Here is a 15,587-nt window from a genome sequence, read left to right as displayed (position 1 = left end):
CTTGCCCTTAGCAAAAGTAGGGAATTAAATGTTATTTTTACTTTTCATCAAACTTAGCTGCATATGTGTAGAGCAGTATCAAAGAGCAATTACAGTTGTGTAATGTCTGCTGGGCTGAAGAGCTAATTAAAATGATGCTTGAAAAAACCACTTAATCTGAATGAGCGAAAAAAACCCCACTTAATCTGAATGAGCTCTTGCATTTTGAATAATAGATTAAAATTTTTTACTATTATTCATTTGCTCTTTCTAGTGCTTTACACACATCACACATTAATTTTCAAAAGATACTTGTCTGCATTTGAGTGTGTGTTGATGTAGTCAAAGAAGCACAAATGATTTGCTGAAGGTGATCAAATGGGCACATCATAAAACTTGAGGAAGCTTCTGGACCACAGTCATCCTTGGTAACTTTGGAACAAACTTCATCTTGACTGTAATATCATTCTTTTGGAATGAGTTTAGCTTTTTCCTCTGAAGTTTCACAGAGAGAAAGTTGGTGTTCAGATGATTATCTGCTGCTGTTTGTAAAAGGTTTTAGAAAAGCCAGAGATCATATTACACAATAAACAGCTAATCCACATTAGGTGATAGCTATAATGAGTCAGGATATGAAGACAGGCTGAAGATTCTTACACTTCATTCACTGATAATTCATTCTGACTAGATTTTTCTGTCTGGAGGAGGAGGCAATGTCTCTTTGTCGTTGACTTTAGTCTGAACATAGAAAAGGAGTTTAAGAAGAGATTACAGAACTCAGGCTGTGTTTTAGGATGGCCCCTCTCTCTAGCTGGGTGAATGGTGTTAGCTGTGTTAGCTGTGCTCTCTCTGAGTGTCAGAGCTATATTTATCACTCAGGAATTGTGGGCATGTTTTTTGTGCTCTGGCCAAACCAGGGCTTCAGTCACCATGTTTCTATTTCTTGATGTACACACTTGTTAGTTTGCTATTATTTACTCATAATTTCCTTTTCTGTCCTTTAAACAAATAAATATCTTCAAAAGAAGAACTAGTTGTTTCTAGAATAAGGTTTTCTCGGGGTGTTGTTTTATTAATGGAATGCCTTACATTAACAAATCAGTGGAAGAAGTGGTAACGTGAACCAGCATATTGAATTTCACTTTAGCAATCTGTATTCCAGAAGGAAGTCCTGAGAAGCAGTCATTGACAACAGAACCTCTATTTAAATTACAAAATAGGCAGTATGCTGAATGCATATAGAGCATATGAGAGATTAAATAGAAGTGTTCGTTTGTGTTCATAAGGTAACCAAGACAATAAAAATGGGCTCTACAACTAAGGACTACAGAAGCTGTGGTAATGAAAACAGTAATTAATATAATTTAAGTTACTATCCCCAAGGCAGCTGTAAATTGATGGTATTAATTATGCAACAAACCTGTTTGTAAATTGATGACATAGGAGCTCATGGAAGTCATCTAGAATAAATTTTTCGTTTTGAAGCTTTTTGGCAATATATTATGCAGCTGTCAATAGACACCAATGGATATTCAAAGGTTATTTATATTAAACCCTATAATTTGTATTATTCAAAAAACTAATTAATGTGAAGGCTGCAGTTATAAACAATCTGTTATTTCATGTGCATTAGATTGATTATATAATATAAACCAGAATTCCTTAGTATTGAATTCAATAGATGCCACGTTTGGTATTTTTCTGCCACTGTAACTGTATTGATTTAAGTGAATTCCAGCAGCAGGGAATGTATGATATTGAATTACCTCTGCTGTTACTACTGATTACAAAGAAAAGATGATAAGAAGTTTAATATATTTTTAAAATATATATTTGAACGTTAAGCTTTTTTCTTTATTGTTTACCTCTACATATCAGAGTGGCTATTAATAGATGTGATGAAGTGCTGGAAGTCCAGCCTGTTCATTTCTTTTCAGTTCTTCAAGGTTAGGAAGATCAGCCAGAGAGAGAGAGATGGTAAATGAGAGGAGTATACAAAAAAGGTGCAAAAATCTTTTTCCTACCTTAAATAAAGTAGTATGTAACAGTTCCTTCTGTTTCACATTGTTAAATGAAAATTTAAATTTTAAAATGTCACAGTATTTTTATTTATTTTTTAAAGGCATATAAAATGAAAGTAAGCACTTAAAAATAATTTAAAGCAACAAATATTTCTCTTTTGTTTTCCCTCAGTGGCAATGTTTGTATTTTCTGGCTAATCATGTGATATTTGCTTGTCTAGGTTTCTGTGAAGCAGCTTAGATTGCATGACCAGTTTTACCAGCTGGAAGTACCTGTTTCTCAATTGCTATGAGTGAAACTAAGAGGAGCACAGTCCTGTCACTGCTTAGTGCAGTATCTAGCAACTTGAAACTGTCTGAAGTGCTGTAATTGTATTTGCTTGTGTATGCTTTCTAAATTCTAAAATAATATACATTAGGGGAATAAAAATAATGTCATGATTTAATGGCATCTCCCACCTAAAAAAGAAACCAAACATGTTTGTCTATTTTTATGTATTTTCCAATCATAGTTTTAGCTTGCAAGCAATTTTGGTGATTATTTCCACAATGTCTTTAGGCCAAAGACAGCAAGGTTTTCTTTGTGTGTTCTGTAATTTTTCCACCAAAGCAATAAAATTGGAAGTGCAGGGTAAGACACATACAAAATAAGGTGATATCAAGATATCTCCATTACTGTGCAACAGCCTGGAGCCTCTAGTCCAATTTCGTGTTTGTATTTCCTTGTTACAAATATGCAGATAAAATAGTGGGAGTTTAGCAATGCTGATACATTATATTGGAATTTGCCATAAATCTGTTTGTGTTTGGGCTTGCTATTTGCACGCTTATTCCCTCTCTTCCTTTTTCTTTTATGAGGAATATTTTGCCCTCTGACTCAAGAATATCCAGTGATACAGAACAGCTGCTGTCAAGTGTCAAAACAAGAGCATGACTAGAGGGTGAGGTAGAGGGGGAAAATGTTTTCAAAGACAACCAAGGTGGTCAAAGTCATCATCTGCGCTTCCTAATTAGAGAGAGAAGATGAAAGCAAAACGACAGGTCTTCAGGAAAGCACAGGGCATCTCTAGCTGATTTTGGTGTAGACCCAGGTAGGGTGTAAGACTGCAGTGAATTGTGTCAGCTGTGCAGAAATCACTGAAGCTGATGTGATGCTCCTGCCCCTTGAAGGCACTTTGGGTGCAGCAGGGGCTGGGCTGGAGGTGCATCCCTGGCTGTGCCGTGGGGACTGGCAGCTGCTCGCCTGGGAGCATGTCCTTCAGGACTGAAGGTACTCAGCTGGCTTTCATCAGGCACAAGGACCAAGGGTTTATTGTGGTGGCTAATAATATTTAAAAATTGTGTTGTGTTATGAAAAGCAATGATCAGACTCAAGTACCTTAGCTCTGTCCTTCTCTCAGGAGATGTTGTTTCTCCTTCATGTAAAATAACAACCCGAGCTCCTGGCATGGTGCAGCATTTAGCTGTTATTCTTTCACTGTTGATTCAGGCAATGCATTATATATTCCAGTGCTTGGTCACTCGTGTGAAATGGAGGGGGAAGTAAAAATAGGAGAGCACCTTGTACCTGCACACCTGGATGTGTCTGAGAGAGCACAGTTGTTCCAAACTGTAGAGGAAAGAGCACTGGGAGCATTTCTACATATAACCTGCCTCTGTTTTGCCCAAGCACTCCAGGAGACAGCTGTCAGTAGAAGTAACTAATATTTGCCTAGAGTTTTTTAAAACTGGAAATCTGTGTCCATCATTTTAATGTTCCAGCCACAAGATGATTAAGTAATGTAAACCATAATTCTACTCTGTTCCATAATTGCTATTTACTTATGGATGCAAATTACAAAGAAGCATAATGAGAGTCATAGCTCTTCAATTTGTTTCACTTTAAACAAGCAAGCAAGCAAAAAAAAAAAAAAAAGAAGCTGAGGCAATAATCATGTTTTGCTGTGTGATTCAATACAGTTCAACCCTTTGCATATTAGATATCATTGAAAAGACAATTAACAGTCATAAGATTTACATAAGATATAACAAAGGAATATCAATGTACTTCATAGTTTTGAATCAGAAAAAATAATTTTTTACACCAACAAGTAGTGGGAAAATCAGCATGTTGGGTTCAGTGGTTTGGGGTGTGGTTCCCTCTATTTTCCTGGCAAAGGATGTGCAGTTCCTCTTCCTGATATCTGGCAAAACAACTGAGAGTTTTATGATGATGTGGACTTCTTCTCCCTGTTCCATCTCCTGTGAAGGGGATTCAGGTGATCAGAGAGCACTGTGATAAAATCAAACATTTAGGTGAAATTGCTTTCATTTAGTCTCTCTTTTCTTTGGTGCATTCAGGCCCTATATACACAGTCCTACTAAGAGGGCAGCAGAGGGAGGGAGAAATAAACAGACAGAAAAGCAACTAGTTGGTGTATGTGGCTGGGAAGCCCAAAGAAAATGGAGAAGACTCTTAAATAAATTGAAATTTATTTCTGACACTGCTCAGAATTAGCTGCATTTGCATCAGAAATGTGAACATATTTTGCTTTTTTCCAAAGAAAAAGTTTTTCCAATTTGGTTTTAGTTAAGTAAATACTCTAGGGGCTGTAATTTGCCTGGATACACTGGTATAATTGAATATTTGTTCTACTAAAGTGGAGTTAAACAAAGATAAAAACAGCCTTGAAATGGATTAAATGTGGTTTCCTGATTTTGTTATGGAAAATTGAAATAATAACAAGCTATTAAACAAAAGTTCTCCTGTCTGCTGAGCCATACCACTAGAATATAGAGAATGTTGATGAGTATAACCAAGGCAGTGTTTTGTCTGTTAAATAAAGCTTTAATACATGATTAACCAGTTAAAAAACCCTACCAAAATGATGACAGGTAGAGTTAAAAACATATATGTAAGTTATGTAGATTCATTATTTCACGTTATTCATATTATCTCAACTCTGATGAAAATTGTCTTTATTTGGGTAAAGAAGTTGAATTAATTTTGTGTTTTGTAGGTCTCTTCTCAAGAATCTGGGACCAAACCATTGACCTTCACATTCATACCATCCATTGGACAGCTTCCAACTCATTTTGAGGTTGTGGATATCTCTAAGTTCCTTGTGACAATTCCAGAGGAACCAAAGGATCTGAGCAACGAAAAAATTGTAAATAAGGTAGATTTATTTTTGCATTACTTTTTCCACTTCTTCAAAAGATAAAGAAAATTTTATTCTGAGCATTGGTGAACTGAAGCCCTTTCCCTTGAATAGTTTCTTGGCTTGTGCTTGGTTTAATTACCAAGATGTGGAATCATTGTGCAAGAGAAGGCGAGTGTCTGCTCAATAGTTTGTTTTGCCTTTGGCAGACTTTATATTGGAAGGAAACCCTTGATCATCTCAATTCTGTGCTCTGTCAGTCATGCACTGGCAGGTGAGGGGGATTCCTTCCTTTATGACAGCAAGGGTGGTGTGCAAGAAGTGTTATTACATGGGAATTGACCAGGAGTTGTTCACTGGATCCTGGTTTCAGCAAATGCCAGTGCTGTGGCTTCCAGAAAGGTGCCAATTCCTTTCACAGCTGCATGGTAATGTATCAAAGTGGAAGTGAGCTTTTGATTTTTGAAAACTGCTCCCTGTGATTTCCTGCAACATTGAAGCCATAAGCACAACATTCCTGGCTCTCCTTCCTTTAGTCAACCCTTTGTTTATTTGTTTCCTGCCTCACAACACTTAATGTGTTATTTTACTCCATGCTGCTTGAAAGGCTACTACAGTCCTCAGGTTAATATTAGTGCTTATGGCAATTCTGCTTTTGTGTAACAGCTCTTTCCCTGGGACGTTGCTGGGGCTGCAGTTCTGGGTGCTTTTCCATGTAATAAACTTTTCACAGGAGTTCACAGCCCTCTGACCTGAACGTGTTCCAGTATTCAGTGATCTATCTGTTGAAAGAGGGGTTAGGTCTGGGCAAAGGATGGATGTATTTGAAGAGACATGCACTGGAATATTATCCCTGGGTGGTTTAACTCATTAGTTACATTTACAGCTGCCCAATATTGGTTTTGTTATAAGTAATGCCCAGGGAAAAGCAGAATCAGGTCTTCCTGTCGTCCATCCCATGTGTTTCTCTATAGACAGAAGAAACTTCTTCTGGCAGTTGATGCAGCTGTGAGGCCTTCATAGCACAGACTTGACCCTCTACTAAAATGTCTGGAACCTGAACAATGCTTTGTCAACCAACATCAGATAATCAAAATAACACTGTCAAACTCATAGTGGTGATATCCCCCTTTGTGGTCCAGTATTTTTACTAAGAACTGAACTCCAGGACTCATGGAGCTGCCAGTGAAGTGGAAATTTGTAATTACCATGTTCCTCAAGCAGCAGTCAAATATGAGCCCCATCTGGAGGCTTCCTCTTGCAGAACACAATGTGTTTATTAATTTACCTGATTCCTCTTCCAAGGGAAACATGATTTACAATAGCAGGTTCGATACTGCATGCTTTAATGATATGTGTGTCATGTGTGTAATCTGCACTATTCCTGCTTACACCCAAAGCATGCTTGAGAAGTGACATACTGGATGTGGAAATTGCAGAAAATACGAGGAACAATTGTGGTCTGTGCTGCGAAGCTTGAAAATACAGCAAAGCTCTCTGACCTCTGAGTCTGTTTGCTCTCTTCGAAGAATGCCTTGTCTTAAGGGCCTTTGTTCCCTCATTAATATGTATAGGTTTTGTCCCAGATTTGTCTGTCAGACTCCTCTGAGGAGCATTGTGTGCTCCGTGGATCCCGCGGTCCGGGCGCCTTCCCATCGTGTCTGGTGTAGTGCGGTCTGACAGCTCATTGGGCTTGGCTGCACCCTCCTTCCCGCTTCCCCTGCTGCATGTCTCGGCCACCGCTGTCTCAGAGCCCCCTGCTGCTCTGTGAGTTGCTGGGAAGGCAGACCCCACAGCACTGGGACTCCCTGGGGAAGTGGCTTCTGCTGTGTACTCATGCCCAAATTCTTCATTTGCCTACTGCACTTTTGGTAGTGCAGAGACAGCCACTACCTAAAGCCAAAATTGCTTCACATTTTGGGGAACACAAATAAAATGCAGTCAACTGGAATATTTTTCCTTGTATCTTTTGCAGTCTGATGCAGTCTCTGATGAGCTGGTCTTAAAGAGTGGGGCCAAACAAGACTGTGTGTCCACTGTCTGTGCAGGCAGCACACAACCGGCTTTCCAGTCCCTGGGGTGTAATTCAAGCAAAGGAGAAATGCAGGAGAATGACCTTTTTAAGGCTGAGTTTATCCTGATTACGGACTCCGGTGATGAAGATGAAGTAGCTGCTGCCGCAAGCAACGTCCACCAGCCTTCCAATGGCTACAGTCCCATCAGTGCTCAGCTGCTGACCACATGCCATGTTTCCCCTGGCACCGAGGCACGGAAACCTCCTGGCGATGGGCACCTTCCAGGTGCTGCACTTTCCCACAGTACTACTGATCCACAGAACCATCAGGTAATGAGCTGTTTAGACTCTAGAGATAACCTTTGCTTTCTAAACCTTTCAGGATATGGAGCCAGTTTGTACAGCAGCTGGGTCAATTTGTTCTTTAATTAACATTTTAATTGGCCATTTCTGTAACGGTTGGACCTTAAGGAGGTGGCCCAACCCTTTTGACTTGCTGCCTCTCCACATGATTCTGGTGTGTGTGTGGAGCAGACGAGGCAGATCTATGCTTTCCTTTAAGAGCAGCTCATCATGACAGCAAGTTAATCAGGAAATGTTAGATTCCTAGCTAGTCTAAATTGGTAAGGTCATTGAAATCAATGGAGCCTCAAGATCATTTGAATTATTAGCATCAGACTTCCCATACCTAGATTTTTTTTCTCCTCAGCACCTCTTGTAGTCATTTATGCAAGAGAAAGAAGTTGTAAAAATCCTATTATTCTGATTATTGGTTGGTACACCTGACTTTGCACAGGTGCAAAGAACTAATGAAGATGAAATTTCTATTTAATGTGGATCTTTATAGGTGCATTTATTGACTTATTACATTTTCAATTCTGCCTGGGGCATTTCCAAAAAAGAGTCTTTGAAATGTTTCATTTACAAAATGCATCCATCCAAACTACTGCATGAAAAGTTAATGTCTCCCATCTTGGGAAGAACACTGATCTATACTGAAGGGTGTATAGGCAATGGAAAATTCCACCTTTAGCAAAATAACAATGTCCGTGCCACATGGAATAAATTCAGGAATTTCCTTTGACCTTGACTGGGTTACCATCACTTTAAAATGCAATTCTTCATTGAGAATTTAAAAACAAATGTTAAGCATGGCTACTTTGTTTCTGAAAATGATTTCCAGGATTTCCTATCTTGTGTTGAAATACTTTTGCCACTCAATTTTTCATAAAAGTTCATAAAGAGTCAATTTATGATTGAAGACATTGTGGATAAGAAATCCACTCTAGTCTGGGATTCACAGCAGTATGAAATGTTCATTGCTTCTGAGAAACTGCCAGTAAAGTCAGTGAGAATTTTCCACAAGGAATGTTAAAGTCATAGGTAAGAATACATAGAGGAAGCAGCCTGTAACAGAAACTTGTTCTGAGGAAATACAAATTTACTTTAGCAATGTTCAGGCTTACTTGGGTATTTTTAAAAAGAGCTTTTACAGAAATTGGGTGAATTTTAGAGTACTATACAGAAGAGTTCCTATATTGGATCTTTCTTAAGCTTCTGGCGACTTGAGAAGTAAAGAGAGATTTGGCTGGTGAGGTAACAGAAGATAAAGATTGTGCAGAACAAGAAATTAAGTCCAACTTTGCTAACTGTTCACTTGAACAGGAAGAGAAGCAGTATGTAATATGGTAACAGAAGCAGTATGTAGTATGGTAATTGCATATCTTGTCATTATTCTTTAGTTACAAGTTTTCAAGACTGTACTTCCTCAGTCTTCATTATCTTATTATCTTTAGCCATCTCTAGTGCTTCATTAAACAAATGGTTTTACCAAGCTGCCTTTCACTGTTGTTCTGATTCTAAGGTGTTTCCTTAGGCATCACTCTTTCTGACTTGTTATCTAATGAAGGCTCATCACTTCTGAAATGAGAGAAAAACTATGAAAATATTAAAGAGATGCATTGTTTACCTGTTGGTACATTTCTCTTTTACAAAGGACTCCATATATGGGCTACCTTTTCAGTTCTTGGATTATAAGGGCAGTATCATGTCCCTTATAAGAGGTATTGCATATAACATTATGTTAACTTAAAAACATAATTAGACAATGAGTTTCCTGTCAGATGTGAAAAAAGCAAGGACCAGTATTGGGGACCATTGTGTTGCAGAAGGGATCACTCTAACTGACCCAGAGGGCTCATTCAGCTTCATTCATTTCTGACTTTGTTTAAACAAAAGTCAAAAAAGAAAACATTAAAACATTGGAAATTTCTGTTCTGTGAGACATAGAGGTCCTGACTGATATTGGAAAATGCCATGCTATATTCAAAGTCTGAAAAAATAACTTGTTATTCTGGTCACATCTGGAACTTTTAACTTTTTTGGTAATAGTTTAATGTTTATAGATTGTGCTGCTTTTTTTTTTTTTTTTTTTTTTTTTTTTTGTTAAAGAGAGTCTAGCCATGCAAGAGAGTCAGACTGACTCCTGCCTTCGGGAATTTACCCTTTGGCTTGAGAGGATGTCAGCTTCCCTGAGAATGTCAGAGCATGAGCTCAACTTGGAGAAATTTCTTGACTTGCTGTGGGGGGTCAGTAACTGGAAGGATTTTTAGTTACTTGAAGTCACTTGATGTTCATCTGTCCATTGAGTGCCATCTGGTTTGGCTTTTCCAGACAAATGAGTCAGGGGTCCCTATTAACTCATGCAATTGCTTGGACAATGTGCCTTCCTTGCTGGGGGAAACTGGACTAAATAGCATTTATATTAATTGTGTCTCAGCTCGCAGTCTGGTTTGCTGTGTTGTCTCTAGGGATTTTTTCAAGTTTTCCACAGTTTCTGGTGTTTCCTTCTGACTTTCTGGTTCTCAGGTTGCAGTCTTTGTAGTTGCAGTCTTATTTTTTCCTGTCTATAAGGAGATTCTACTGAGGTCAAAGTGTGATTAACTGGGCCCAGGATCGGGTCTAAATTGAAGACATGATTCACTCAGACAAGATTTCTGCCTTTTGGCATCTCAGTTTGCACACTCTTTCCCTTTTCCTGTTTTACCAGCACATCTTTCAGGGTCTTGCTGGTATAACTAATCACATCTTTTGTGCCCTGCCGGAACAGTGTGACCTCACCAGAATGACCATTTCCCTTATCTCCAGCTCAATTCTGCCATTTCAAATGTGCTGAAGGTCTTCTGGGCCAGGCTCAGTATAGTATTATGTCCACTCTGAAAATTCTGGAATGATTAACTACTAGGCATCAAGATCTTTTCCAAGTGCCTTTATCCCTTTGTGCTAACATAACCTTGCCACCTATTTCAACTTTCTTCATACATTTTTGGGACATGCTCAGGAGAAGAGAAAAAGGCTTGCAGTTGAACCACAGACCAAAGAAGCACAAATCTACTTTGGTCACTCCTTCTGAACTAATCTAATTCACCTACAGGAGGCTTTAATCCAGTAGACAACCTGAACAGAAAAAATTCCATTGATTGAGGGAAGTTATTCTGTCTCACCTGGCACTGTTGAGGCTGCAACTGTAAAGTCATGCTCAGTTTGGTGGCCAGCAGCTCTCAAATTCAAGAGAGATGTGAGGAAGGGAATGGGGTCCAGCACAAAAGCGTAAATATGTTTGGGGCACATGTGAGCTGAGGCTGAAGGAGCTGGCTTTGTTGACTCCCACCAAGAGACAGCCAAGGAGGCATCTGGGAGCTGCCCAGAACCACTGGCAGGGCAGTTATGGACATGACAGAGCCAAACTCTCCTCTGCAGGGGCAGGTGAGGCAGCAAGAGCTGCAAATCACAGCCTGGGTGATCCCATCTGGAGCTGAGGAGCAGCTTCCTCAGTGGGAGGTGGTGCAGCACTGGCACAGGCTGCCTGGGGGTGCTGGAGCTCCATCCGAGCTCTGGAGACTCAGGAGACACGGCCACAGCTGACCTGAGCCACTGCTGCTGGTGAGAGCCCTGCTTTGAGTAGGAGGCTGGACTAGATGACCTCTGGAATTCACTTCCAAGCCACTTTGATTATGATTCCCTGATCCTGTAAAGAAGAGGTTGATCATCTATGGATGTGGTTATTAATACTGTGTTGCAATAGCAAAATCATTCCTGGAGACTTGATTAATGGCTCAATTAGCTCAGCACGTAAATGTTCAGTGGTATTTAAACTGGAAGAATACTGCAAAATGTGTTTATCTTACTTGCAGGAGCATATTTGTCATCTTCTACCATGAACATTTTTGTAGCTGCTTATAAATCTTAAGTTTTAACTAATTAGAAGTCAGTGCACATCATATGCTTTTACTATGAAGTTTCATATTTGTTCCTCACTTTCTTTTAATCTGTTGTCTTTGTAAGGGAAATTTATCTATTCTAGATTGAAATACAGAGATAAAATACCAGCTCTGTTTTGGTAGTTGATTAACTTCCAGAATTCATTATTAAATTCAAGAGGCTGCTCCAAATTATCAGATTTATTACCACACTGCTTTTCAACTCATTAAATAATTTTATCTTTAATAACATATATAATAATAGTTTTTCATAATGATTAAATGCTGGTAAATGATTCTCAATTTCCAGTATTTTTCCTTCTTCTTAATTAGCAGCATTTTCAACAAGAGTCCTAATTTCTCAATTGAATAGAAAATATATACAAGGATATAAACAAAATTAATTTTTATATCTAATATTTGTCCTGTATACATCCATTGACTTTGCACTTTGAAATGGGACACCTTAAAACATGTAAAAAATAGGGGAAGTTGGTGTTGTTGTAAAGGCATTCAGAGGTTTTCTGTTTCTTCCTATAAATAAAAGCATTTCCCTGGCTTTTCTGAAGTTACCTTATGCAGAAAGTGTCTTTGGTTTAAAAGTCTTGATATTTGTATGGTATCATTTAGCAGGAAGAGCTTGCTGATTTTAAGTTATAAGGGCTAATAAAATTTTGAAGTGTGTGTTTAGCCCATATTTAGGCATATTCTTGCCTTTGAAAGCTATTAAGTCTTGCTCTTCTGTTGCAGCTTCTTCCAGCATGTGCTCTTACTTGATAATTAGTTGTTTTGTTTTGTCTATATTGATACCATATTACATAATCATAATCATAATAATTTGTCTCTATTATGGGTAAGACATATGTATTAAAATATAATTCATAGGCTGAGCCACAGCTATGAGCAAGTCATGTGTTGAAACTGAATGGTATAATAGTCTTTCATAGAGCTGCATAATATTTTCAGGGTATCTAACAGCAGTTAAATAGGTGTTCTTATATTTACATCAAGTTTGATGAAATTGGAGTCAATTTCCCTGCTTTCAAATTGCTCAGTCAAATGTTAGGTGACAGTTTGTATCCTTTTGGTTTTACAGTTGACTTTAATAATGATTTCGTACTGTTATGTTTTATTCATATTGTGTATACCTCAGTTTTTAATTTAAGCATTATAATAACTTGGAAGATTTTGAGAGAATTTCTTTCTTTAGAAGCATGAAACTGTATAACAGGTTGATAATATACTTGTATGCTCTAATTAGTTTTGACAAATCCTAATTAGAATAGACCCAAGAAAAAAGACACTCATAAAAGAGCTCATTACTGTTTTATTAGTGTATCGAAAGACTGTGGAGAAGGGGATAAGGACTCTCACATGCCTGCAAACTGTCAAATGCTCTGCTCTGTGAATGACAGGAGAAGGGAAAAGCAGACTGGATGTCTGATTTAAGTAGTTCCAAGCAAATTTCTCATTCTGATATCACAGTGCTGCAGAAGGGCAGTTCAGTTGTTTACTGAATGAGAAAAAGAACACTTGACTTGAATCCTATTTTCAAAAAGGCTGCTTTCCAGTGAACTGGCAAAGTGAGATTGGACACTATTGCAATTTTCTTACCTTCCATTGTGTTTACATAATATGGATGGCATCACATGATTCCAGACACTCATGGCACTACTGTCTTGGGTTTTACCTAAAAGGAAAAATACTGCAACCTTGAACCTTGTTTACATCAACAAAACTGAAGTGTCATAAACCCTAAGTACCACATAGCTTGTCTGCCTCAGTCACTTCCCCATAAAAACCTTATCCATCAGGCTCTATGTCCAAGCTTCAAACAGCCCTATGCTCTTAACCCACACAGCAGTACTAATGGAAGCCCTGTACTCATGACCACAGGACTGAAATGTGGGTGTTTAACAGTTCCACAAGCTCCACCTATTTTAACAATTCTGTTTTTTTTTTTTTTTTTTTTTTTCTCTCCAGTTAATCTCTACTCTTTCCACCTCTGATCATCTTTCCTCTAAACCACCTGCTGTCCACTTAATGTCTCCAATTAATCAGAAAGTAGCGTGCGGTGCCATGGTTAACATGAATCAAGCCTCTTCGCTGGAAGATTCCTGTAACAACTGGCAGTCAGCAACCAGGTTTTCTAAGCAAGATTCATCTCTCTACTTTCAGTCTGCTTCCCATAGTTCACCTCCCTCAATGTCTAGAATATCCTCTTCTGCATCAAAGAGTTGGTACTCCACTCCTCGGTTGTCTGATAACCTACAAACACCAAGTCTCTATAACCCTGACTGTGTTTGCAAAATGGGAGGCTTCATCACATCCTCCGTTCCGGCAAGGAGTCCAAATCTTTCCTCCAATCCTCCATGTTCAACTGAAATTCAAGGATCTTTAGCTCATTCTATATCCTCCAGTTCTTCCAAAAAACTGAATGCTCTGTCTCCTCTCCCTGTACATATAATAACACATTCATTATCTCCTAGCCCTAAAGCTTTGTCTCCACCCTCTCTTTATGGGTCCTCTTCAACCATATGCAGTATAAATGAGCCTTGCACACAAACATTATCCAGAGGAAATTCAGCCAAGTCAGGGGTCAAATCCCCTCTGCCAACCAGACTGACTCTTTTAACTGCTATTCTGAGATCAGGCTCCTCTCAGCGGAGGCCGCTTTCTCCTGCTTCTTGTCCCACATTTTCCCCTAGCTCCCTTAGTTCCTCAACACTTGCAATAGATCAAAAGTTCAAAACAACCCCCCCAACCCCCAAGAAATCTCTTTCAAGCCCTCCTATAAGGCCAGATTCCCCCAGAAAAGAGGATTATTGGCTTTCAGGATGGGCTCAGCATCTGCCTTTACCTTCCAAGACTCATCCCACCCCTCAGGTGAGGTCCTTTTCTCCTAAAAAGCACCTTCCCCTTCAATCACTTTCTCCAGACTGCCGAGATTCTTTGTCATCCCCTCTCTCCTCCTACAGAAGATCAGTTGCCTCTCCAGATTTGCAGTCTTCACTGCATCCTCCTTGTGCCCCGGCTCCCTCTTCCTTTGCATACTCCACCTCTCCTTCTCCAGAAGGGCGGGGCCATTCTGCCTCCAGGTCCCGGGCACCTCAGAAGTCTCAGAGGGTGCACACTTACTCACCCATCTTCACTTGCCGGTCATATCCTTTGCTTCCTTCTACCAGTCCTAGTGGTGCGCTGTCTCCCCCCACAGAAAAACTCTCATCTCCTTCCCCAAGTTTTTTGCACTCACCTCCTAGATCTAGATCAGATTCATCCCAAACATCTGTTCAGGAGATCAGTGCCTCCTCTCCTACCCATTCTAGAATCTCAAAGCAGTGGTCTCTCCCACGGCCTCACTCTACCCCACTGGTTCCACAAACTGGTGATATTAATTCCCATCTGCTACAATTGAATTCTTCATTGGTGCAAGCAGATTTTAGATCTAACTCCTCCTCTCCGAGACCTGAGCATTCTGGCACCTCATCAGTGTTAAAGTGCAGCTCTCCCATCTCAGACAAGTCACCAGGCACACTGCCATCAAGACCCAGAGAGCCGACTTCACCACAGTCTTTTTCCCTGCCTCATGACCATGAAAACATCAAACCCAAGGTACTCTTGGTGCATGCTTATTTTATAATATTTGTTTGTCCTTCTAGGAAAAAAATCACATCCATGTTGCAGAATACTAGTAAAATAAATGGGATGTAGAAAAAATATGGAAAAGGAACAGGTTTTGTATCAATAGTGAAGATAGTGAAAAAGAAATTTTATGCTTCCAATTGCTAGCATTGTGTTCTGTATTATGGAAGAGATGTAGGAATCCTTTAGCATAAAAAAGAAGATATTTTATTCCTGATTTATTACTAAAGACGGATTTGTTTGCAGTGGCTCTGATGTACATTTAGTATACATATTTGTGAAGCTCACCTAAAATCCTGGTGTATCAAAAATCAACCATGAAGCATGTTTTATTCACCCCATTCTAAAATAAATCCTTATGTGTTCCCACGGAAAGTAATAGAATTGTGGTGATCTGAGGTGCAGGGCTGAGCAAGAAGCAGTTTAATTTAATTGATGTGAGCTTGCTGTTCCCCTGAAAAGTGATTGCCAAGCACCCCAGCCTGCCTGTCCTCACTTCCCTGGAGGCTTTCCTCACCCCAGCCACCCTGGG

The 15,587-nt window shown here is 39.3% G+C and overlaps 1 protein-coding gene across 15 annotated transcripts in view; it reads left to right on the top strand.

The window, feature by feature from the left end:
• LOC120510162 (muscular LMNA interacting protein) overlaps positions 1-15,587 on the top strand; it is a 103,178-nt gene that overhangs the window by 36,631 nt on the left and 50,960 nt on the right. For 12 of the 15 annotated variants that reach the window (XR_005629437.1, XR_005629436.1, XM_039725763.1 and 9 more), the window contains exons 2-4: positions 5,000-5,158; positions 7,116-7,484; positions 13,397-15,025. Coding sequence is in view for 13 of the 15 variants with exons in the window: in XM_039725763.1 (XP_039581697.1) it covers positions 5,000-5,158; positions 7,116-7,484; positions 13,397-15,025 (2,157 nt within the window). In the remaining 2 variants the exon portion in view is untranslated. Of the gene's footprint in view, positions 1-4,998; positions 5,159-7,115; positions 7,485-13,396; positions 15,026-15,587 lie in introns of all 15 variants that reach the window. The other 3 variants (XM_039725789.1, XM_039725778.1, XM_039725698.1) reach the window with 2 other exon arrangements.

Source organism: Passer montanus, unplaced genomic scaffold (genome assembly GCF_014805655.1).
Source record: "Passer montanus isolate IOZ18808 unplaced genomic scaffold, ASM1480565v1 scaffold11, whole genome shotgun sequence".
Classification (NCBI taxonomy): Eukaryota; Metazoa; Chordata; class Aves; order Passeriformes; family Passeridae; genus Passer; species Passer montanus.
Note: the sequence above shows the minus strand (reverse complement) of the source record. Positions and strands in the feature narration are given on the sequence as shown.